This window comes from Oryctolagus cuniculus, chromosome 5 (assembly GCF_051225735.1).
Source record: "Oryctolagus cuniculus isolate XC-2025 breed Fujian yellow rabbit chromosome 5, ASM5122573v1, whole genome shotgun sequence".
NCBI classification, from domain to species: Eukaryota; Metazoa; Chordata; class Mammalia; order Lagomorpha; family Leporidae; genus Oryctolagus; species Oryctolagus cuniculus.
In genome coordinates, this window is record NC_142871.1 from 43,710,850 (window position 1) to 43,736,733 (window position 25,884).

General features: G+C 38.6%; 1 protein-coding gene across 1 annotated transcript in view; it reads right to left on the reverse strand.

Moving 5' to 3' along the window:
• Positions 1–4,454: 4,454 nt before the first annotated feature.
• The window catches only part of HINT3 (histidine triad nucleotide binding protein 3), a 30,620-nt gene continuing 9,190 nt past the window's right edge, over positions 4,455–25,884 (reverse strand). Inside the window, exons 2-5 of the mRNA XM_089332742.1 lie at positions 18,055–18,172; positions 15,116–15,185; positions 9,045–9,171; positions 4,455–7,059 (exon numbers count right to left, since the gene is read on the reverse strand). Coding sequence (XP_089188868.1) covers positions 7,027–7,059; positions 9,045–9,171; positions 15,116–15,185; positions 18,055–18,172 — 348 coding nt within the window. The 3' untranslated portion in view covers positions 4,455–7,026. The remainder of the gene's footprint in view (positions 7,060–9,044; positions 9,172–15,115; positions 15,186–18,054; positions 18,173–25,884) is intronic.

The following is a 25,884-nucleotide window of genomic DNA, read 5'->3' on the forward strand; positions in this document are numbered from 1 at the left end:
TCTGGTAGCAAACTCTGCTGTCATTTGCTACCTATGAAGCAGGTTCTATGCACAGAAAAATAATGTGGAGAAAAACAGGCTGGGAGGTCAACCTCTCTCCTGGTCCTAAAGCTGTCACTGTCAAGGATGGCTTGCCTGCTTGAGCCAATCTAAAAGAGAGGTCTCCTCAAAATCTCAGCTAGTGACAGAAAGGGGCCTAACCTAGAGCCTGCCAAAGTTTCCTCTGAGCCAGTTTAATTTTATTCTTATCTCTAATTTTTTTCTTAAGATTTATTTGAGAGGCAGAGATATTTTCCATGCACTGATTGGCTCCCCAAATGGCTGCAACGGCTGGAGCTGAGCCCATCAGAAGCCAGGAGCTTTTTCTTTGTCTCACACACCAGTGCAGGGGCCCAAGTACTTGGGCTATCTTCTACTGCTTTTCCAGGCTGTTAGAGAGCTAGGTAGGAAGAGGAGCGGCCTGGACACGAACAGGCACCCATAAGGGATGCTGGCAACGTAGGTGGAGGTTTAACCTACTAGCCACAGCACTGGCCTCTAATTTGATTCTTTAGTTTGCAGTGAGATCAAAATTACAACATACCAAAAAGTTTTCACTTACTTTATTCCACTCCAAACACAGGGCCAAGCAATACCTGGATTCCCACTGCTCCAGGCTTCTTCAGCTTTAAGGCTTTGGTGTTTCTGCATGTCTTTGAGTAGGACCCTGTTTATTCCCTTGGGCAGAACTTGTGAGTCAGGGGCAATTAAGATCACAGCACATTGGCTTCATTTGAGCCAAGTTTTTCACCCTCCAGTGAAAAATTTTATTTGCTTCCCATAAGTAGGAGTTATTCAATACAGTAAAAACTTCAAAAACAAGTTTCCCTCTGACCTCCTTTTCTCCTATACGCTCTCCCCCCAAAGCAAGCCATAGACACTAGAATTTCTTTTCCCAAAGGCAGGTTATATAAATTAGAACCCCTTCACCCCTAAGCAATCTATGAAGCCAAAAAAAAAAAAAAAAAAAACCTTTTTCCTTGCCTTTCTTGGAGTTGACCATCAAGAAATTCTTTGACCGACCTTGAGAGTAGATCATAAAACACCCCCAACACATGTTCAGAAGGAGTCCTATACCATAGCTGGGAGGAAAGAATGTGGCTACAAGAGGCCAAAAAGACTCAATAGTCTTTGGTTTCCCCAGTCTATTACTCTTAGATCATAACTCTTTTGCCCAATAACATTTCTCCAGAACTGTCCATGCTTCATCAAACCTAAGCGTAAAGGTGGATAGTTCACCCTGCATTGCTGGATCTCCCCTCATTAAGCTCTCATATCACGTGAAATCTTGGTTAAATGTTTGTGTATCTTTCCACTATTAATCTGCCTATTGTCAGTTCATTTCAGTAAAAACTTCTTTCACACCTATTATAGTACAGTCTCAGTTCCCGTAAGGGTAATTTTCTTGAGCATTCACTAACAAGGCATAAAGGTTTTACTTAATTCTGTAGGGCAGAGTTTCTCAAACTGGCTGCACATTGGAGTTAACTTAGGGTTTGTTGTTTTTAAATACTGTGGCCTGGAATCTATCCCTAGAGATTTACACTTAATTTATCTTGGTATTGCCTAAATATAAAGTTTAAAATGTTCCCAGTTGTCAACTTCTAACATGCAGCCATATTTAAGAATCCCTCCTGGCAGTTCTGAAAGTGTGGTACTGAGAGGTAACATCAATGTCTATCACCTGGAAACCATTTAGAAATGCAAAATCCTGCCCTAATAACCCCAAACCTGCTGAATCAGAAATCGGGGTGGAATCCCTGCAGTGTTTTAAAGGAGCCTGCCAAGTAGTTCTGAAGCACACTAAGGTTTAAAAATAATTCCTGCACGAGAAGGGGATGGGCTCAAGAGCTTGGAGGCTCGAGAGGCCCAGGTACCAGAAATAATGTTCTGACATCTTACCGATCTTTGAGAAATTTGTGATTAGTTTGCAAAGTGCTGCAAATATTTTTCTCTGAGGAAGTTGTAACAAGAACAAAATACTCCCTTCTTACCAGCTAGACTGAAAATTAATCTTGAGAGAATCTCCTTGGCTGAGAAAATATCTAGAGTTAGCCTGCTTAAGTTAGTTTCCTGTGGTTGGGCAAGTTGGCTAATCAAGGCCTCACAGAAAGTTAAACCAAGTTTAATGAGAAAAGAAAAATAACCCAAAGTTAAGGAGAAAAGTAGACGAAAAGAGAGCAAAATGGCAGGAGCCACAAGATACTTTTTCCACAGTGCTATCAGTTTGGTTTATTATATACTTTAAGTGCTTGATGTGAGTGGACACTTTGAGAACTCAGAGAGGTTTCACACTTGAGTTATACTGGTCATGGATATTAACTACCATGAAGCACATAAAGCTAGGAAATCCAGCTGATGTGTAGACTTTCAGAATGAAAGTCACCTGAGATTACGGTGCTGCAGATGGAAATGGGAGGTTATCAGGGAAGCCTTCACAGAGAAGGTAATGTCTGAGTTGGACCTGAAGGGTGAATAGATTTTCAAAGTTGTGCTCAGATTATAGTAAAAATAGCTAGCACATTGAGGACAAGTGCAGAAGATAGAGATGAAATGGCTCAAGAATTATCTTGGTAGTAAGTGGTGAAGATGTCATAAGAAAATTGCATGGCCCATTTTGTAATTCAGTCAGTGATTTAGAAGAGACTCTAATGGAGGCTGTGTTACAGGGGTAGCAACTGGAGGCATGGAGCACAGTAATGAGATTCCTGCAACATTCAGGGTTAAGTGAGGATGAGTGAGAAGGCAGACACGGGGCACTGAGAGGAATGAACTGATTTGTTTTTCAAGTTCCTTCAAGGCGAAACACTGATGCCAAAAGTTTTCTGAGGGCAAAGTGCTCAGGAACTTTAGGGAGGCCTGAAGGAACATTCCAGCACACATGTTGTATTTATTGAAAATGTAAATGTGTTAGGAATAGGCTGAAGGATGGTGAAGACAAAAACAGGGACACAGGAAGCTACCACAATAATCTTGAGTGATGGTAACTTGGTCAAGGCGACTGCAGTACAAGTGATAAGAAGTGGTCAAATTCTGAGTATATTTTTTAAGGCACTGCTAACAGTATTTGCTGTTAAGAGACCATCAAGGATGATCCCAAAATTTGGGGCCTGAGCAACTGAAAGATTGGAGTTGCCAAAAACAAAACTGGGAAAATTGAGGAAAGTGGGTTAGAAAAGGGAGCTGGAGTTACTTCTTTATAAGAATAGAAAATATTCATTTGAATGATATTTGGTTTAAGTATTTGTTCAATTAATGCACGACTGTGGTTTTTAATAATACAGTGAGGAAGCCGGCGCCGTGGCTCACTAGGCTAATCCTCCACCTTGCGGCGCCGGCACACCGGGTTCTAGTCCCGGTTGGGGCGCCGGATTCTGTCCCGGTTGCCCCTCTTCCAGGCCAGCTCTCTGCTATGGCCAGGGAGTGCAGTGGAGGATGGCCCAGGTGCTTGGGCCCTGCACCCCATGGGAGACCAGGAAAAAAAGCACCTGGATCCTGGCTCCTGCCATCGGATCAGCGCGGTGCGCCGGCTGCAGCGGCGGCCATTGGAGGGTGAACCAACGGCAAAAGGAAGACCTTTCTCTCTCTGTCTCTCTCTCACTGTCCACTCTGCCTGTCCAAAAAAAAAAAATAATAATAATACAGTGAGGATTTGATTCTCTTTATTTATTGGTGAAATTAGACATTTTCATTAAGTAGATTTAAGTTGAATGTGACCTGGTTTTTGTTTGTTTTTAGAATAAAAGCTGACTCATAAACAGTTAACAAATATCAGATTCATTTTTAGCAACTCTGAGTACTTGTACCCGGTACACACTAAAAAATTAATGGAAGTTGTAGGGATCAACTTTGTTAGTGACTTTTGACATCGCAACCTAGATATATATGAGTGTTGTAATAATAGACTGTGCTTTTGGATTTTTTAATATAAAATAAGAGGTATGTCTGTATCTCTAACAGCGAAATTTTCATACATTATGATAAACCAATTTATCAAACACTTCATTTCCACCTCTGCTTTTAGTACTACATGAAGAGATGAAGAGTCCAACAGGGCAGGAAATTGGTACAGTCATTCAGACATCAATTGGGACACCCACATCCCATAACAGAGTGCCTGGATTCTAGTCCTGGCTCTGTTTGCAATTCCACAATTCCAGCTTCGGGTTAATATGCACCCTAGGAAGCAGCAGTGATGATTCAAATAGTTGGGTGCCTGCCACCTATGTGGGAGACCCATATTGAGATGCTGGCTCCTGGCTTCAGGCTGGTCCAACTTCTACAGGTATTTGGAGAATGAATCAGTGGATGGAAGATTCATTCATTTTCTCTCTCTCTCTCTCTCTCTCTCTCTCTGCCTTTCCAATACAATGAAACTAAACAATTTCTAAAAAACAGAACCCAGAAAAGCAATATTTGACACAGTATTTTTCCATCTTTATTTAGATTTCTTAGAGCTCATTACACACAATTTGAAATAGTTCATTATAATATTTTTACAATTCCATAACTAGTAAAACAACGTGTATAATGTCCTTAATACACCGTGAAACATATTTAAGACAGGTTATGAATAAACTTGAACTAACATTATAGATAGTGAGGGAGTAACCAAATACTTAGATTAATGAACAGGCTAAGTGAATTTTAATTGTAGTAATTTGACTGTTAGTCTCCATATATAAAGAGAACCTCCACTAGAAATGAGTTCCCAGGGGCTTCCCAACAAAGAAAAGCTTGTATGTGAGGGTATAAGCAGATATAAATTGAATCAATTGGCTAATTACGTTTTTAAGAGGTACTTAAGACATTTGAAAATTCCTTAAATACTTTCATGTTAGAATGTCAATTACATTATTTCAAGTTGTTATAGTAAAACATACAGAAGTTGCATATGTTGAAAATTCCTTCCCTGAAGCTGGCCATTTTAAGTGATTTCTAGAAATTTGTAACTTAATCTATGTAGCTGCTCAGTGAACTATCTCACAAAGCATTATTAAAAACCTGTAAATCTCATTTTGAGAGTCCATAATCCTATTTCCAAATTCCTCTGTCTACCTCCAGTAAATAAGCTCAAATTTGCACATCCCTGTCAATTACAAAATAGAAAGCAGAACTCAAGGAAAGTACATGTGGTTTTCTCAGCTGTCTACATGACTAATACTGAGTACTGAATGCTCAGTGTTCCTACCACTTGTTTTCCTCCTTTGTGGACATTACAGATCTTAACAACTAAATTCTAATCACTGATTTTTGTCTCACCCCTTAATCAGCAATTGAAGGCAGACTGTCCTCATTTCTTTATTTCTTGATTCTGACAGTATCTGGTATGTGTTAAATGCTCAATAAGTATTTGTTGAATGAATAAATAGAAAAACCAACTAAATAAGATTGATTCCCAATGTTCTTACCAAACATTATAATAAATATTTCATTACACAAAATGACTTTTCATATCAACTCAAAAAAGAAAATGAATAATCTCAACCTATTTGTGATAATTCCATTAATAATTTTGTTCATTTATGTTCACTAGCACAACACAGGATTAGCTTTCAGCACCTGCTCTGCATTCTCACATTCACTTGTTGACTGTAGATTAGTACCAAATGACAACTCCTAACCAAAAAGCTTCATGAAATATGAACATTAACATTGTATTATTAAAATAAAGTCTCATCTAAGCCTATATATCTACTTTCAAATCAAGCCTTTTTCATGATAAATTAGAATTAAGACCTAGCTACTTTTAATTCCAATTTCCCTTCGGTACAGAAATGAATATGCTATTAAGTAACCATTTCTTCCAGTTTTAATAATAGAACCACTTTATATTTCCTTCTCTTTCATGTTGTTACAGGCAGAACTCTACTACACTGAATTCTGTTAGATTGATTGTAATTCCTGTTAGAAATTTTATTACAGGAGTCCACATTTAACCAAAGTTTCATTTATTCCTGGCTAACCAAGATCCAGAAATACTACATGAGAAATTCCAGAAATAAACAATTCTTCAAATTGTGTGCTGTTCTGAGCAGCATGATGAAATCTTGTGCCATTCCGCTCCATCCTGCCTGTATTGCTCTGGGCAATGTAACCATACTGTATATGCTACCTGCCTATTAATCACTTAGCAGCCATCTCAATTAGCAGATTAGCTGTCATGTGTCACAGTTCTTATGTTCAAGTAACCTTTATTTTACTTAATAGCCCCAAACCACAAAGCACTATATTGTTGCTACAATGTATTGTTATGATTCTTCCATTTTAAGATGAACTATTATTGTTAATTTCTTACAGGTCTAAATTAGACTTTACTATATGTATGTATGCATCATATGATTCACAACTTTCCAAGATTTCAGGCTTCTACTGGTGGTCTTGAACATACTCCTCACAGATATGGCAAGACTACTATATATATCTCATATAGGATTCAGGATTGATTTATCAGAGATACTAGGCTTTAGGAAATAAAAACCAGCATCTTAAATAGCAGTAAAAAGTGACCCAGGTAATTGTTTTCATCAGCACAGAGATCATTGTGTAGGATAGTATTCTTTATTTTGGAATTTTGTCAAGAAATAAACAATTTTTTCTCTCCTTCACAGTAATAAACTGGTTCCAATAAAGTATTTTCTATATCAGCTTACTCCTCATAAATAAATCACTTTTGCAATTGACTCCTAAGGAATGGAAATATTTGAATTTTTAAAAAATATAGAATCAGAATTTGTTTTAAATGGAAATTTATCTGTAGTATGTTACACATAAAATCCTTAGACAAGTAAACATTAAAGAAGTCAGTGACAAAGTATTCATATAACTATGTCACAGATCTCAAGAAACATAATCAGGAAAGATTTAAGGTTACTCAGTGCCATTCATAAAACCCAACAAACCTTAAAACTGCAATTCGTCTTCCAAGTAACCAAAATATTAGTTTATACTGAGCCAAGATTTGGAAAATCTCCACTGTTGAAATATTCATGTTCTTAATTTTTCAATCAAAGAATCAGCCTGTAATTAAAAAATACTCTAGGTATAATAGCCTCTTTCAAATAGTTCTCCCAGCATCCTTATTGTATATGTATAACCACCCAGAAAAGCTGGTTATTACATAATGTATTCCTAAAATTATCTAACAGAAAATCTGAATAGTTTTATAAACAATAGGATAGTAAAGGTACATTGTATAAAATAGTGTGTTACATACACTGTATTTTTCATTGAAGTTTTTCAATAAGAAAAGGAACGTAAATACTAAAGTTTAAAAAAATATATATCTAGAGGAATCTTATATTAGTAAATAAAAAAAGCAAATCTAAAAAAGTTACATACTATACAATTCCAACTGTATAACATTCTGTAAAAGGCAAAATTATGGAGAAATCAAAAAGATCAGTGGTGCCCAGATGTTAGAAGGGAGGGAGGGAGAGAGGGATGAATGGGCAAAGCACAGAGGATTTTCAGGGCAGTGAAACGCTCTGCATGATATTATAATGGTAGATACATGTAAGGAATTTGAGCATCCACAGATTTTGATATTTTGGAGAAGACCTAGAACCAACCCTCCATAGAAATCAAATGATAACTATAGACATATCTTAAATATATATATGCATATATATTTAAATAAAATCACCTGGACAAGTTGGAGAGAGATGCTTGACATACAAAGTATTTAGAAATGAGGTACTTTTTAATTTCTTATGGCCTATGACTAGAATAATACTATTCATTAATTAATGAGAAATAAATACTATTTGATATTTGTTCAGATAAAGTAAATACAGGCCATCATATCATCATGGGCTCATTACAATAAGAGCTGAGTAAACTACCTGTCAAGTGACCATAGAGAAAGAGCCACTTAATAACCAAGGCTTGACAGTCCACAGGCTTAGAAACCTCTCAATTTTAGTCCCAGTTTTGACTCAGCAGGGTAGAATTTTGAATTTTTCAGGCTCCAGGTTTCAAACTCAGATTTGGTAATTGATAGTACTATTTCATCCCTTTTAAAAGGGGTTTAAACTAACCATCAAAAATTATAAATACTCAATTTTGGCAATGATGTTGGTGATTATGATTTCAGAAGTAGTAGTTGACATTTCCTGAGTACTTACTATTTGGTAAGGTACTGTTTTAAGCATTTTAGACATGAATTAACTTCTCTCTCTCGTCAACTTTAGGGCTAGGTATGGCTGCAGGTGATAAAGAACTTCAGTCTAAAAAAGTTTAAGTAACTTGCACATGATCCCTCAAGTAAGCAATGGAGCCAGATGGGAATCCAGTTTGATTCTTAATGCCATGGTTCATCCACATCAGATCCCTTGCTTGCAATAGGAGACTGAGACATAGCTTATCTTTTTATAGATCTGATGACCTAGAAAATCCTCAAAATTAAAATATTACTTTGGATACATGCAAGCAGCTATTTTTTTTTTTTTTTTTTTTTTTTTTGGACAGGCAGAGTGGACAGTGAGACAGAGAGAAAGGTCTTCCTTTTGCCGTTGGTTCACCCCTCAATGGCAGCTGCGGCCAGCACACTACGCCGATCCGAAGCTAGGAGCCAGGTGCTTCTCCTGGTCTCCCATGCAGGTGCAGGGCCCAAGTACTTGGGCCATCCTCCACTGCACTCCCGGGCCACAGCAGAGATGGACTGGAAGAGGAGCAACCGGGACAAAATCCAGCACCCCGACCGGGACTAGAACCTGGTGTGCTGGCACCACAAGGTGGAGGATTAGCCTAGTGAGCCACGGTGCCGGCCAGTAATATTAATTTTGATCAGCCAGTCACGGTTGTGCTTGATTTTTCCACTCCGTATTACTGCCCCCCTGCTCGTAATTTTGAGCCACGGCGCTGTCCTTACAAGCAGCTATTTTAAAGTATTTTTGGTGACCAAAACTATGAGAGCTGTAAGTGCACAGAAAACAAAAACTACAACAAAAAGGACATACATTTTTGATATGTTTATATGCTGGTGGTAAAACTGTAATACTTACAGTGATAAACCAATAGGAATTAGCTCTATAAACCAACTTTGATAAGAAGCCAAACTGACGGACTGGAGCCATAACATGAAGGTGCAAGTGAGAAATGGAACAGAATGGAGGCATATGAAATCCCATCCTAAAGCAGAAAGATAAAAGATGATTGACAGATCAATGCTGTAGTACTTTAAAGCTAATGACCAGCTTAAAACAAATAAATATTTAAGATATCCAAGAGAGGCTACTTAAGGTAGACAAGTTACCACTCATCTTTTTTTTATTTAAGATTGTTTTATTTGAAAGGCAGAGTTACAGAGAACGAGAGAGAGCATACCCACCTACTTGTTTACTCCCAAATAGTCGCAATGGCCAGAACTGGGCCAGACCAAAGCCAGGAATCAGGAGCTTCTTCCAAGTCTCCCACATGGATGGCAGGGACATAAGCACTTGGGCTGTCATCCGCTGCTTTCCCAGGCACACCAGCAGGGAGCTGGATGGGAAGTGGAGCACCTGGGACTCGAAACTATATAGGATGCCAGTGCTGCAGGTGTCGGCTTAACCCTTTAGGCCACAGGGCTGGCCCAAAATCATCTATCTCTTTAAACACTTTTGAGTATTCACACAGTTCTCCACCTCTTGTTGAAATTCATGGTAACAACTCTTTATCAAGGAAGACCTCAACAGCATATTATGCCTCACAATAACCATTCTAAATTGAGATGGCATTATGTCTTATCACCTCAGTCTTATCACAGTAAGTTTTAATTTTCTAAAATATGTTCCTGCAATGAATCCCTCCCCCCACCAAAAAAAAAGACACTCTAGTGGTATTCCTTTATTGCAAGACATAGCCAGAAGAGTATGCCTTCTCCTTTAATAAAGTGCTCAGTAATTTCTTACCAACCAATATACCAGTAGTGAGATTAATCATGTGATTTTAAAAAATCTTTATTATCCCCATTTCTTGTTTGTTTACTAAAAACATCTACTGTTTGTTTACTAAATAATTTATGTAGTAACAAGTTATGTGGTAAATTTATGTAGTAACATCATAATTATCTTTTATAAAATTTGGGTTTTTTAAGATTTATTTATTTATTTGAAAGGCAGAGTTACAGAGAAAGAGGGAGAAGAGAGAAAAATAGATCTTCAATCTGCAGGTTCACTCTCTAAATGGCTGTAATGGCTAGGACTAGGCCAGGCAGAAGCCAGGAGCCAGGAACTCCATGCGGGTCTCCTATGTGGATGGCAAGGGCCCAAGTACTTGGGCCGTCACCAGCTGCTTTTCCCAGGGGCATTAGCAGGGCACTGAATTGCAACTGGAGCAGCTGAGACTTGAATCAATGCTTACATGGGATGCTATCACTGCAGGTAGAAGCTTAATGTGCTGTGCCACGTTTTTAAGATAATTCCTTTAAATAGTATAAATTTTTAAATATGATTTAATCTCTTAAAATCAGTTTATAGTTTTACAAGTCCACTTAGACTGACTGAAGCGAAGCATACCTGTATCAAAACCAAAGCCTATAACTATCTGCCTGTTCAAACTAGGAGCAACCAGAGTTCGGGAAGAAGGCAAGGAGAAGTGCTATCCTGTAGCACTCATCTTCTGGGACCAATGAAATACAGTCAGATACGCAGCACATACTGAAAAGCTGCCACCAGTACCTGAATAGAGAGACCAGGTTTTCCCTCTGTAAAACAAGATTTATATAACGTAGAACCAAGTAATCTAGAAGCTAGAAGCAACTCAATGGTTCACTCAACTCTTTCATTTTATTTTGATTTTTATTTTTTAAAAGATTTATTTTATTTATTTGAAAGACAAAGTTACATAGAGAGGTAGAGACAGAGAGAGAGAGGTCTTCCATCTGCTGGTTCACTCCCCAGAAGGCCACAACAGTCGAAGCTGTGTTGATCCAAAACCAGGAGCTTCTTCCGGGTCTCCCACACGGGTGCAGGGGCCCAAGGACTTGGGCCATCTTCTACTGCTTTCCCAGGCCATAACAGAGAGCTGGATCAGAGCAGCCAGGACTTGAACCGGCGCCCATATGGGATGCCAGCACTTCAGGCCAGGGCTTTAACCCACTGCACCACAGCGCCGGCCCCTCAACTCTTTAATTTTAAAGATGAGAAGCCAAGATCCAAAAAGTCACAGAGTAGTAAAACTTAGAGCTAAACTCAGAATATTTGACTCCTTGTCCAGTGTTCATTACTCCAGTGACTGGGAAAGGAAATGTATAGCTTCCCGGCAAAGGGTCTCGAATACCTTCTACTCTTTGTCATTATCACACTTAGATAATATTTAAGTTTCAGAAGATTTTCACACACATAATCTCATTTGTGCCTGCAAGTAGGCAAGGCAGGTATTATCTTTTAGGTTAAATGAAAGACTAATGCTGCTAGCACAAGTACGGTACACAATATGTAGCCTGGGCAGTATTAGAATTCAAACCTATTCTGAATTCTGGTTAAGAAGTATTAGAAGGGTAGCCAGCAGTGTAGTACAGTGGGTTACGCTAGCGCTCACAGCACTCGCATCCCCTATCAGAGCGCTAGTTCGAGTCCCACCTATTCTGCTTCTGATCCAGTTTCCTGCTAATGTGCCTGGAAAAGCTGTGGAAGATGATGTAGGTACTTGGACCTCCACCACCCATTTGGAAGACCAGGATGGAGACCCTGTTTTCTGGTTTCAGCATAGCCCAGACTGGGCAGTTGCAGCCCTTGTGGGTGTGAGCCAGTGGATAGAAGATCTCTCTGTGTCTCTCTTACTGTCTCTCCCTCTGTGTGGCTTTGTCTTTCAAATAAATTTTAAAAAATCATTAAAAAAAAAAAAAGAACTATTAAAAGTAATCTCCACTATACTATACTTGCCTTGGTACTGCTTGGGTCACATAAGGCAAAGTTAGAATTTTTTTTTTAAGAAGAAACCCATTACTTAGATTAATTAAAAATGGTTTGCAGGAACCAGTGCTGTGGTGTAGCAGGTAAAGCCGCTGCCTGCAGTGCCAGCATTCCATATGGGCACCAGTTCAAGTCCAGCTGCTTCACTTCTGATCCAGCTCTCTACTGTGGCCTGGGAAGGCAGTAGAAGATGGCCCAAGTGCTTGTGCCCCTGCCCTCAACATGGGAGACCAGGAAGAAGCGCCTGGATCCTGGCTTCAGATCAATACAGCTCTGGCCATTGCGGCCAACTGGGGAGTGAACCAGTGGATGGAAGACCAACGTTTCTCTCTCTATGCCTCTCCTTCTCTCTTTGTATAACTCTGACTTTCAAGTAAATAAATAAAATCTTCTTTTTTAAAAAAAAAAGGGTTTACAAATTAAACATTGTGGTTTTGCTCAAACTCTGGTGAGTGCCAGAGTTCAGTTCAGCAGGCAATGAATTCAAGTTAATTTTATGCTAGAAGTAGAATAATTATTAAATCAGGTAAAATATTTATTTAAGAAAATTTACTTCACACAGATTTAAAGAAATGCATTGTTTGAACAAAGAAAAGTGGACTTCTTATGTACCCATTGCCTAAATAAACTTGTCTGTTCAAATTATAAATGAAAATTTTTAGAAGATGTGGAGACAGGAGTGGAAGAAATTACATTAAATTTATACTACATACATATATAGGTTACATATATATAAATTAAATATAAATGTTTATATATATATATATACACACACACACACGCATATACATACATACACCACCAATGAACTATATTCTCACTTTCACGAAAACTGCATTTAGAGTCTCAGAGAAGAGTTAGGGAGAAAACAGTAGAGGAAACTATGTAAATTGGAGGAATACAATGGACCTACATGGAGGGCAAAGATGCACACAACTTAGGACCCCACCAGCCAAGAGCTTCCTCTGCACCAGCATTGGAAAGCAAAGTGAGACCAGACTGCAGTAACCCAAGCCACTGGCGAAAGAGCTGCAGGAAGAGCCTAGAGGGAATCCAGCTTGGAGACCCCTGGGGGATAGCGATAGTGTACCCACCAAACTAGAGTAGAAAAAACAAAGTGGGGAGGGAATGCACGCTTTCTCTCTCTCCCCAGTCATCCTGCAAAGTCACCTTGTAACAAGCTGATAGAGAGTAGGCACCATTTTGGACATTTGTAACGGCTGTGCCAGCTCATGTTCACGCCCAGCAACAAACCAAGCAAAGACTCCTAAGTCTGGTGGGGAGAAAAGACTGAGGGCTGGGTGCTCATGACTGTGGGAGGCCTGTGTGCCAGGACTGTGAAAACGCTGAGGAGATCTCTATGAAGAGAACAACAAAACATTAAAGACAGAAATAGAAGATACAAAAAATGAAAAATCTTCCATATTCATGGATTGGAAGAATCAATATCATCAAAATGTCCATTCTTTTGAAAGCAATCTACAGATTCAATGCAATACCAATCAAAATACCAAAGACATTCTTCTCAGATTTAGAAAAAATGATGCTGAAATTCATATGGAAACACAGGAGACCCCTAATAGCTACAGCAATCTTATACAACAAAAACAAAGCTGGAGGCATTACAATACCAGATTTCAAGACATACTACAAGGCAATTATAATCAAAACAGCCTGGTACTGGTACAAAAACAGATGGATATACCAATGGAATAGAATAGAAACACCAGAAATCAATTCAAGCATCTGCAACCAACTTGTATTTGACCAAGGAGCTAAAACCAATCCCTGGAGCAAGGACAGTCTCTTCAAATAATGGTGCTGGGAAAACTGAATTTCTACATGCAAGAGTATGAAGCAGGACCCCTACCTTACACCTTATATGAAAATCCACTCAAAATGGATTAAAGACCTAAATCTATGACCTGATAACATCAAATTACTAGAGAACATTGGGGAAACTCTGCAAGACATTGGCACAGGCAAAGAGTTCTTGGAAAAGACTTCAGAGGCATAGGCAGTCAAAGCAAAAATCAACAATCAGATTACATGAAACTGAGAAGTTTCTATACTGCAAAAGAAACAGCGATTTAGGCAACCAACGGAATGGGAGAAATTATTTGCAAACAATGCAACCGATAAAGGATTAATAACCAGAATCTACAAAGAGATCAAGAAACTCCACAACAACAAACAACCCACTTAAGAGATGGACCAAGGACTTAAACAGACATTTTTAAGAGAGGAAATCCAAATGGCCAACAGACACATGAAAAAATGCTCAGGATCAGCAACCATCAGGGAAATGCAAATCAAAACCACAATGAGGTTTCACCTCACCCCAGTCAGAATGGTTTTCACACAGAGATCAACAAACAACAAATGCTGGTGAGGATGTGGGGGAAAAGGTACCCTAATCTACTGTTGCTGGGAATGTAAATTGGTAAAACCACTATGGAAATCAGTTTGGAGACACCTCAGAAATCTGAATATAGATCTACCTTTTGACTCAGCCATCCCACTCCTGGGAATTTACCCAAGGGAAATAAAATCAGAAAATAAAAGAGTTATCTGCACCCCTCTGTATATTGCAGCTCAATTCACAATAGCTAAGACACAGAATTGACCTAAATGGCTGTCAACTGAAGACTGGATAAAGAAATTATGGGATATGAACTCTATGGAGTACTACACGTGGAAAAAAAAAAAAAGAAATTGTCATTTGCAACAAAATGGATTAATCTGGAAAACATCATGCTGAGTGAAATAAGCCAGTCCCAAAGGGAAAAATACCATATGTTCTCCCTGATCTGTGATAACTAATAGTGCACCTAAAAGGAAAACTGTAGAAGTGAAATTGACACTTTGAGGAGCAATGACTTCAATAGCCTTTGTCTTGACTGTTGAACAGTTGTTTTTTTTTTTTTTTCTTAGTGGAGAATGGGACTGGGAATGGGAGAGGAAGGAATAGGTGGGGTGGGAGTAGGGATGGGAAGGCAGGTATGATAGGAAGAATCACTATGTTCCTAAAGTTGTACTTATGAAATTTGTATTCATTAAATAAACAGTTTCTTTGGGGGAAAAATGCATCTAACCCACAAACTCTGCTTCCTCTGCTCCAATTTTCATGAAGAAATAACATTTCAGAAACATTGTTTTCTATCTATAAGTATACATACCTTGCATCTGTGAAGTCAGTGAAATTATTTTTTTCAAGAATAGCTTTTCCAACAGTTACCATGCTCTCAACTATAAAAAAGAAAGAAATATTACACTCCAGTAGATGTTAAATTCACTAAATTGCTGTTAATCTTTAGAGTTCTAGTCAATAGTCCTAACAAATGGGCAAACATTTAAAAGCACATTCAACAGCTTTAAGCTACTGCTTATGAATAACTGAAATGAAGGCTCAAATTGAGCCCCAGGGCAACACCACACAGACTTTGGACAACTGCTGAGAGGTAAGGTGGCTGCTGAGGAAATCTGATCATACTGCAGTCGAATTCTAATGACCAGGATACCAAGTAGTTAAACAGAAACTGAACTAAGATGAAGAGTGTGTTCACTGCAGCAGTATTCCTAATAGCCAAGATACGGAATCAACCTCAGTGTCCATCAGTGGATGAATGGGTAAGGAACTTGTGGTATACATATGCAATAGAATACTACCCAATTTTAAAAAAGGAGGAAATTCTGTCCATTATGACAACATGGATGAACCTGGAGGACATTATGTGAAGTGAAACAAGCAGCATAAAAAGACAAATAACACATGATCTCATTTGTATGTGGTATCTAAAAAATTAAACTCATGGACACAGAGAATAGAATGGTGGGTACCAGGGAAGATGTGGGTTATAAGATAGAAGATTGCGGTTATATAGAAGGAATAAAAGCAAGATTACTGTTTCAACATGGTGATTATAGTTATTAACAATGTATTTATTGTAAGTGCTCTTGCCACACACACACACACACGCACACAAATGATAGAGGTGTTAAGGTAAGGTACATATTAATTAGCTCAATTTAGTCAACTCACAATGTATACATATTTTAAAACACCAGGTTGTACACATGAATATATATATATATAATTTTGTCAATTTAAAAACTTTTAATGTATCTTTGAATCTAAAACAGAGATACAATATCCTACAAGTCAGATTAGCCCCTACTAGCCAAACATTTGTATAATGACTTGGGGTTCCAAACTTGCTACCTTATCACCTTTCTTCCCTTAGTGTTTTATGGCCTTCAAATGGGAATAAGCCAGTCCATTAGAAAACTTTAATGATAAATGGAAAAATTCCTAAAAAGGTAAAGTGAGATCTCCAATAATCATAAGAACAAAAATTGAAACTTTTAACAAGAAAAGAGAAATGCTAGCATATTTCAATCAGTTAAGTAAATTTAATTTGGATATGATCTTGATAAGCACAAAGGCTACCCTCTAGTTATAATCATGTATATTCTGAAATATACTGATAACACTGCAGATGACTAAGAAGCTGTGCAGTACACAGGAATGAGAATTTAAAGACTGGTAATGCTGGAGCAAGTACTTGGTCTTGTGGCAAAGACATCAATTAGGGGGCCAGCATTGTGGCATAGAAGGGAAAGCTACTGTCTGCAGCGGCGGCATCCTTGGGTGCTAGTGCTAGAGGAAGAGCTACCCCACTTCCTGTGCCACTCCCTGCTACTGTGCTTGGGAAAGCAGTAGAACATGACCCCAGTGCTTGGGCTCCTGCACCCACATGGGAGATCCCAAAGGAGCTCCTGACTCCTGACAGTGGCCTGGCCTTGCCTTGGCCTTCACAGCCATTTGGAGAATGAACCAGCAGATGGAAGACCTCTCTCTCTCTCACTCTCTCTCTCTCTGTTTCTTCCTCTCTCTGTGTAACTCTTACTTTCAAATAAGTAACTAAATCTTTAGAAAAAAAAAAACAAACACTGGTTAAGAAGTCTGCATTCCAATCAGAGTACATCAGATTGGAGTTCAATACCTGGTTCTGACTCCTGATTCCACCTTCTTGGCAATGTACATCCTGGGAGGCCACAGTGATGGCTTAAGAAATTGGGCTCTTGCCACTGATGCAAGAGACCCAGATTGAGTTTTAGTTTTCGGCTTCAGCCTGGTTCAGCCCCAACCATACCAGGCATCTGCAGAAAGAACTAGCAGATGGAAACTCTCTCTCTCTTGCTCTAGCTCTTTCCCTTCCCCCCAAATAAATATTTAAAAAATAAAATAAAAAATGGTAACGTGGTGGTATAAACATTAATCAATGGTACATCAAGATCTTAAAGAAGCTTCTTATCCCTCTTTAAAAATTCTACCACAATTTATCATTATTGTAAGCTACCCTAAAGCACTGATCAAATTAATCCAAGACCCTAATGACAAAGGCTATCAAAGCCATTTGGAGCAGTCTTAAGAAATGACAGCTTAAGTCATAGAGGGCATGAGTAGGAAAATGTGGAATAATCCTGCAAGAGGCAAAATTCAGATTCTTTTCAGAAGCTAAAAGTTCATAATTAAAACCTCATAATTCAACTAAGGTGCTAATTCATCTACATAGGAGACTCATGGCAGTATCAACAAGAACTCACTATCAGGAAATATACTTTTCTGTCACATCATAACTTCTGCTTGTAATTTTTCATAGTACTTTTCACTTTCAACCCAAAATCATCACTAAAAAGTTAGCATAAAGCAGCATATCTTTTAAAGATTTAAAAAATTAAATAACAAGATCTCTGGGATTTGCTTAAATCTACTATGAGAGAAAGGAGGGTAGGGTGGGGATTAGCACTATGTCAAGAAATCTGTATATATGAAATTTGTTTATCTTAAATTAAAAAAATGTAAAAAAGTGAACTGGAAATAAAAGTTACTATGACCACAAGTTAATAAATACTGAAGTTAAGTGACAAATACATAGGAACACTATTTTCTCTATTTTTATATAGATTAATAATTTTTATGATAAAAGTTTCCAAAAGTCATAATGCTGCTTTCTTATAATACCTAGTAGGTATTTTTTTTTCAGTTTTCACAGCTAACACTGAATGTCAATTCAAGATGATATAACCATGAAGAATACTGCCATCATCTTACCCAATTCTATGTGATCTTTCGTTAGCTCTTTACAGTTTCCAACGTGCTTCTTTGGCACCACAAGATAATGATGAGGTGCTGCCGGCTTGATATCTTTGAAACAAACTAGGTCTTCATTCTAAAGGCAAAAACATTTATGTGTTAGTGAATTTTTAAAAAGAATTTCCTAATGCTGTGCTAGCATGATTTAAACATCACAAATCTCAGACTGATAGGGAAGTGGTACTTATGTCACAATTAAGCCCTACTGGACAACTGTATGAAGACAAGATTTAGCTTTTTTTTTTTTTAACTTTTATTTAATGAATATAAATTTCCAAAGTACGATTTATGGATTACAATGGCTTCCCCCACATACCGTCCCTCCCACCCACTACCCTCCCCTTTCCCACTCCCTCTCCCCTTCCATTCACATCAAGATTCAATTTCGATTATCTTAATATACAGAAGATCAGCTTAGTATACAATAAGTAAGGATTTCAACAGTTTGCTCTCACACAGAAACATAAAGTGAAAAATAATAGATGATTTTTTTTAAATGATGATGAAATCAGATCAGACCTATTGTCATGTTTAATCCCAGTGAGAGTCAAGTTGGGAGTTGATAATTTTTTTTTTTTTTTTACAGAGGATCAGTTTAGTATACATTAAGTAAAGATTTCAACCATTTGCACCCCCATAGAAACACAAAGTGAAATATATTGTTTGAGTACTCATTATAGCATTAAATCTCAATACACAGCACATTAAGGACAGAGATCCTACATGAGGAGTAAGTGCACAGTGACTCCTGTTGTTGACTTTACCAATTGACACTCCTGTTTATGGCATCAGTAGTCTCCCTATGCTCCGGTCATGAGTTTCCAAGGCTATGGAAGCCCTCTGAGTTCTCCGATTCTTATCTTGTTTAGACAAGGTCATAGTCAAAGTGGAGGTTCTCTCCTCCCTTCAGAGAAAGGTACCTCCTTCTTTGAAGACCTGTTCTTTCCATTGGGATCTCACTCGCAGAGATCTTTTGCCAGAGTGTCTTGGCTTTCCATGCCTGAAATACTCTCATGGGCTTTTCAGCCAGATCCGAATGCCTTTAGGGCTGATTCTGAGGCCAGAGTGCTATTTAGGACATCTGCCATTCTATGAGTCTGCTGAGTATCTCACTTCCCATGTTGGATCACTCTCCCCTTTATTTATTCCATCGGTTAGTGTTAGCAGGTACTAGACTAGTTTATGTGCTCCCTTTGACTCTTAGTCCTTTCATTATGATCAATTGTGAACTGAAATTGATCACTTGGAATAGTGAGATGGCATTGGTACATGCCATCTTGATGGGATTGAATTGGAATCCCCTGGTATGTTTTTAACTCTACCATTTGGGGCAAGTCAGCTTGAGCATGTCCCAAATTATACATCTCTTCCCTCTCTTATTCCCACTGTTATGTTTAACAGGGATCACATTTCAGTTAATTTTTAACACTTAAGAATAACTGTGTATTAATTACAGAATTAAACCAGTCATATTAAGTAGAACAGACAAAAAAACTACTAAGAGGGATAATGTATTAAGTTGTTCATTAACAGTCAGGGCTATGCTGATCAAGTCACCGTTTCCCATAGTGTCCGTTTCACTTCAGGAGGTTTCCTTTTTGGTGTTCAGTCAGTTGTCACCGATCAGGGAGAAAGATTTAGCTTTTTAAAATAAAAAAAATTATTTATTTATTCGAAAGGCAGAGTTACAGAGAAAAGAGGTGGGGGGGGTGTCTTCCATCCGCTGCTTCACTCCCCAGATGGCCACAACAGCTGGAGCTGTGCCAATCCAAAGCCAGGAGCCAGGAACTTCCTCTAGGTCCCCCACATGGGTGCAGGAGCCCAATAACTTGGGTCATCTTCCACTGCTTTCCCAGGCCATAGCAGAGAGCTGGATCCAAAGTGGAGCAGCCAGGACACGAATCAGCACCCATATGGGGTGCCAGCATTGCAGGCGGCAGCTTAACCCACTATGCCACACACCAGCCCCAAGATTTAGCTTCCTTCATCAGATACTCATTTATTCCAGAGAATTGCATAAGTCATTTCAGGAAAACAATTATGAATAACTCATTAATAAATACTTTTAAAGGTCTGACTACAGAATCACAGCAAGATGAAATCTTTAATTTATTTTTTTCCAGAATGGCATTTTCTTTCATTATATCAAGAATATAATCTAGGGGCCATCGTTGTCGCACAGTAGCATAAGTATCCACCTGCTGCACCAGCATCCCATGTGAGCGCTGATTCATGTTCTGGCTGCTCCTCTTCTGATCCAGCTCTCTGCTATGGCCTGGGAAAGCAGAAGATGGCCCAAGTGCTTGGGCCCCTGCGTGCAAATGGGAGACCCAGAGGAAGCTCTGACTCCTGGCCTCAGATCTGCCCAGCTCTAACTGTTGTGGTCATTTGGGGAGTGAACCAGCAGATGGAGGACTTCTCTCTCTGTCTCTACCTCTCTAGCTCTGCCTCTCAAGTAAATAAACAAATCTGAAAAAAAAAAAAAAAACCTTGAAACACTCAAATTCCAGTTTAGTAATAACATAAGCACTCAATCCATTATACATATGACATCCATATCCTGGTTTTCCTTACTCCACACAGTAATATACAGAAAACAGGAAAGAAAGTCAGCTATATTTCAAGCTATGAAAATTTCAGTTTTGAGTTTTCCCAAAAGAAAACATATACTAAGTTATTTACTTCATATCTTATATCAAAATATAAAGTCAAAATTAAAACAGAGGCTAGTGTTATGATGGAGTGGGTTAAGCTGCAATTTGCAACACTGACATCCCATTATCAGAGAGGTTTGCTACAAACAGCTACTCTTCTTCCTACCCAGCTCCCTGCTAATGCACCTGCGAAGGCAGTGGATGATGGCCCACATATTTGGGTTTCTGCCATCCATGTGGGAGACCCAGATGGTGTTCCTGGCTCCTGATTTTTCCCTGGCCCACACCTGGTTTTTGCACTATTTGGGAAGCAAACCTGTAGTGGATCTCTCTCTCTCTCTGCACCGCCACCCCATTCCTCTACATTTCAAATAAATAAACAATTAAATCTTTATAAATGAAACAAGACAGTATCCAGGAAGTCTGTATTAGTGTTAGCTCAATTAATTTCTCTCAGAAAAATTCCCTGAAAGCCTTGTTACTCATTAGTTCTTACGACAGGAGCCCAAATCCAATTTGACCAACGGCCTCACATCCATGGATAATATTGATTATCCTAAAATAGCAAAAATTAAAATATGTCCACTTTAATACCATTATTATAGTTTTGCCATCCATTATTATAGTTTTGCCATCCAGCAGCAAATGTAAATACTAGAATGTGTTTCAAAATGATCCGCCAAAAGACCATATTGTTTTTGACTGTTTACTTTTTCCATTACTTGTTTAGTCTTCCAGCTGAGAAAAAATTAATACTAAGAGTGAAATATAACACAGCAAAATTGCCACAATCATATTTCCCAGATTGGCTGATAACACCATTTTAAATTCTTTATTTCTTCTCAATTTTGGCAGTAACTTGTAAAAATCCAGAAGCAAAGTAACGCTTCTTTAGATTAACAGAACTAGAAAGTGTCACTCTAAAGGAAAATAGGGAAGAAAACAAAGAAGTTCCTAAAAATCTGTCATCTCAGACTCCACGAATCAGCCATAAGAATGAACCATCAATGCCCCGTTCTCTGCCCATCTCCCAACCCTCATGTTGTAAGGTTTTCTTTACAAAAAGTCGTATGTACTTTACTTTCCCAATGCTGATCAATAAAAAAACTACCAATCAAAATAACTATCATCATCACTAGAGTAGACAGAATTTCTGCCAAGAAGTCAAGAAACTTGATGCCTTAATCAGCCTACACAGTGACTGAATTAGATTTCCACCAGGCTTTCCAACATATTGAAACCTGGTCTCTAATGTGGCCCTCACTCCCATTGCTACGCCCAGTCAAACCATTATTTATTTAGACTTACACTTTCTATTTTAAGAAAGATTATCCTCCCATTCAAAAGATATGCTGGCAAAGAATATGAAATAATATCTGTATAAAGCTATCCTTGGCAACATGATTTATGATAGTGAAAGACTACAAATAACCCAAATATCCATGGTTCAACTAAGAGCTAGATAAATAAATCATGCTAAATCCATAAAGTGGAATATACAGTAGTTATAAAAGGAAATAAAGTAGATTTCTATGTAATTATGACATTTTTTCCATTATATATTCCTAAGTGTAAGACAAATAAGAAGGGAGCAGGAGAGTGGTTAATCTATCTTTTGCGTAAGGAACAGGAATATAAATGTTGATATATGACACACATTTACTCACAATAGAAGGATAAGCCAAAAATACTTTTCAATATTTCTTGTGAAGGAAGAGGAACCAAATATACTTTGCATTGAAAATGTAAATATTTAGTATTTTTTGAACTTAGAAAAAAAAGCAATCCCTAAAAATTGAAACAAATGTACCTAGAATAGCCACACAAAGAAAAGAATTATCTCAAGTGACTTTAAAACACAGAATTCTGAGTATCCACCCCTAGTGATATTCACTAAGAATTTTCACTTGCTGCTTTGCATATGGACCCTTGGAAAGCCTCCCAATATGAGCATACCACAGTTATCAGGGAACTTCACATAGAAAACCTGCAAAACTGTGGAACAGATAGATGACAGGTGCTACTACACACTCCTGCATCCTTTTCAAAATAATATATATATATATATATATATATATATATATATATATATATATATGGTGATATATAGTGGGCCATGGGATATTCAGATACCTTGCCAGGAACAGATATGGATTTTCCCCAATCTTTCAGTCTCTCCTTGCACAAAATCTTTGTAAGTAGGAATTGTAGCCACAGTTTGATTAGACCAATCTTTCTCAGCCTCTTCTAATTACCACCCCGAGTGGAAACCATCTTAGATTTTTTTTCTTCTAGTTATCTCCTTCCTATGACATTTTATTACCACAGATATACAGTTCATTGTTTATGTTCTATAAATGAGTAAATATTTTTGCATCTCCCGCCACCATAGGCAAGAACCAATTTTTACCTCTTTTGATAACGGACTGGACAGTCAATCTATCTTAACGTGATTATCACTACTGACTTTAGCCATCAACATATATACGACAGAGAAACTACAGTGCATAGGGTAGACTGGCGCTCAACCTCCATCCCAAATACTTCTGTGTGGCAGAAACTAAACTAAAAATCTTAAATAGAATTTGGATCTTGTCAAATAAGGTGCATTTAGATGCTTTGGGAAGCTGACCTGAGGCAAAGCCATCTTCCTGGCACTTCTGCTTTTCCAGCTGGCAAACAGGGCAAGACACAGATCTGCTTCATTTCTTCCCCTTCTCCCCAGCCTCATTCTAGTATCTGCTCATTAGCTTCATGAGTGCCAACAGATGAGCATGAGCCATTCGTCTTTTGTCAGCAGAGCTGCCAGTGAGGACCTAACAGGCATAGTGTAGCTCTTCTGAAGCAGTGTTTCTCAATCACAGTCGAGGTACACAGGCACTCTTTGGGTTGTGGATGCTGCCCAGAAGTGAGGGAAGCTAAACATCTTGCAACAGGTGGAAAAGTTCTTAGCAATAAAACAGAGCCCTACCCCTCAAATGCCAATAGTGTTCCCACAAGAAACACCACTCAAAAGTGGAAAATGACACTGCTTCCTCCTCTCTGAATCACAGATAAGGAGGCATGTCCCCAGGATGCTCTCAAGCAAGTGAAGTCTAAGTCAGTGTTTTGCAATCATTTTTCCATTATCACCCCTCTAAAGAAGCCTAATCCACTACCATGATATATATATATATATATTTTTTTTTTTGACAGGCAGAGTTAGTGAGAGGGAGTGAAAGAGAGAGGAAGGTCTTCCTTCCGTTGGTTCACCCCCGAAATGCCTGCCACGGCCAGCGCGCTGCACCGATCTGAAGCCAGGAGCCAGGTGCTTCCTCCTGGTCTCCCATGTGGGTGCAGGGCCCAAGGACCTGGGCCATCCTCCACTGCCTTCCTGGGCCACAGCAGAGAGCTGGACTGGAAGAGGAGCAACCGGGACAGAATCCGGCGCCCCAACCAGGACTAGAACCCCGGGGTGCCAGCACTGCAGGCGGAGGATTTGCCAAGTGAGCCGTGGCGCCGGCCTACCATGATTTTGTGTGTGTGTGTGTGTGTGTGTGTGTTTTGGTATCTAATCATATTTTATTTGTTGAAGGTGATACATTCTAAGTGGCTCAATCCTGCATTCATTTAAATAGGAAATGAAAGAAATAATCACAAGATGAGAACATCCAGTGAAGATTCATTCCAGAAGCCTTTTGACCACCTGAACCCAGATTGCCAGGTGGTTTGGGCCTCAAGGTTCTTGCTTAAGCATTCAGAGCCGCACAAGCCCCTTGGAGCCTGTGTTGCAGAAGAAAGGGGGAAGATTCATGTCGATGTTAAGTAAGCTCAGTTACCACCTTTTCCCTTTTTAAACACCAATGTGAGGTTCATATGCAGAAATGGCTCATGGATCTTAAAAAATCAATAATCTAAATAATTTTGTATACATAAGGCTTAACCCTTTCCAAGGCAGTTTCAAATATCTTGATATTTTAATAACAAAAATATACGGGGCCGGCATTGTAGTGTAGCAGGTTAAATCTCCATCTACGATGCTGGCATCCCACATAGGCACCAATTCAAGTCCTAGCTGCTCCAATTCAGTCCAGCTCACTGCTAATGCACCTGGCAAAGCAGCAGCAGATGGCCCAACTCCTTGGGCCCTTATACCCACATGAGAGACCTGGAAGAAGCTCCAGGCTCCTGGTTTTGGCCTGGCCCAGCCCTGGCCATTGCAGCCATTTGAGTAGTTAACCAGCGGATGGAAAATCAATCAATCTCTCTCTCTCTCTCTCTCCCTCCCTCCCTCCCTGTCACTGCCTTTCAAGCAAATAAAAAATAAATCTAAAAAAGATATACTCTATTTGTGTAGTCTACATATGATGTATATATGCATCATAGGTAAAACGAATATTATATTGCCTCCTCCTGCCAAAGTACTGATTTCTACCTCACCAGGAATAACACCTGCCCAGTTGAGGACGTACGGGTTTAGCCTTGCCTAGTCTTAATTCTGCAGAACACAATAAAAAATGCTATATAGGGAGCTCTGCGGCATGAGGAATCTTCTCTAGATTTCCCCTAAAAGGTTTCCCAGACCAACCCAAATACCACTGGTAACTCCAATTACAGTGATCCCCACTTAGCTACAGTTTGCTCTCTATTATTTTTCTATTAAATAGAAAATCCCATGAATAATCTGCAAACATAAAAATACTTTTATTACAGTATACTGTTGTAACTGATCTATGATGTTATTATTGTAATCTCTTGCTGTGACAATTTATTAAACTAAATAAAAAGTATGCACGTATAGGAAAAGACAAAATATAGATAGAATTCCTTACTACCTACAGTTTCAGATGTCTACTAGGACTCCCCCCTCACTGACTCCTGGGCTAAGGAGAGGCTACTTTATCAAATTATCACCTCTGCACTTAGTTACAGGTCTACTTCACTAGAAAGAAACCCAATAGTTTCTAAATAACCAGGAATATATGTGAATAAATATGTATCTTAACACTGTAAATGCTTACAATGAGTATATAAACATTTTATGTAAATTATGTTTATAATGAATATATGCATCTATGTTTTATATATAACATACATATTAAATGTGAAATAATTCACTTTTTAAACTGATTAATCTTTAACTTTTACATTCCTA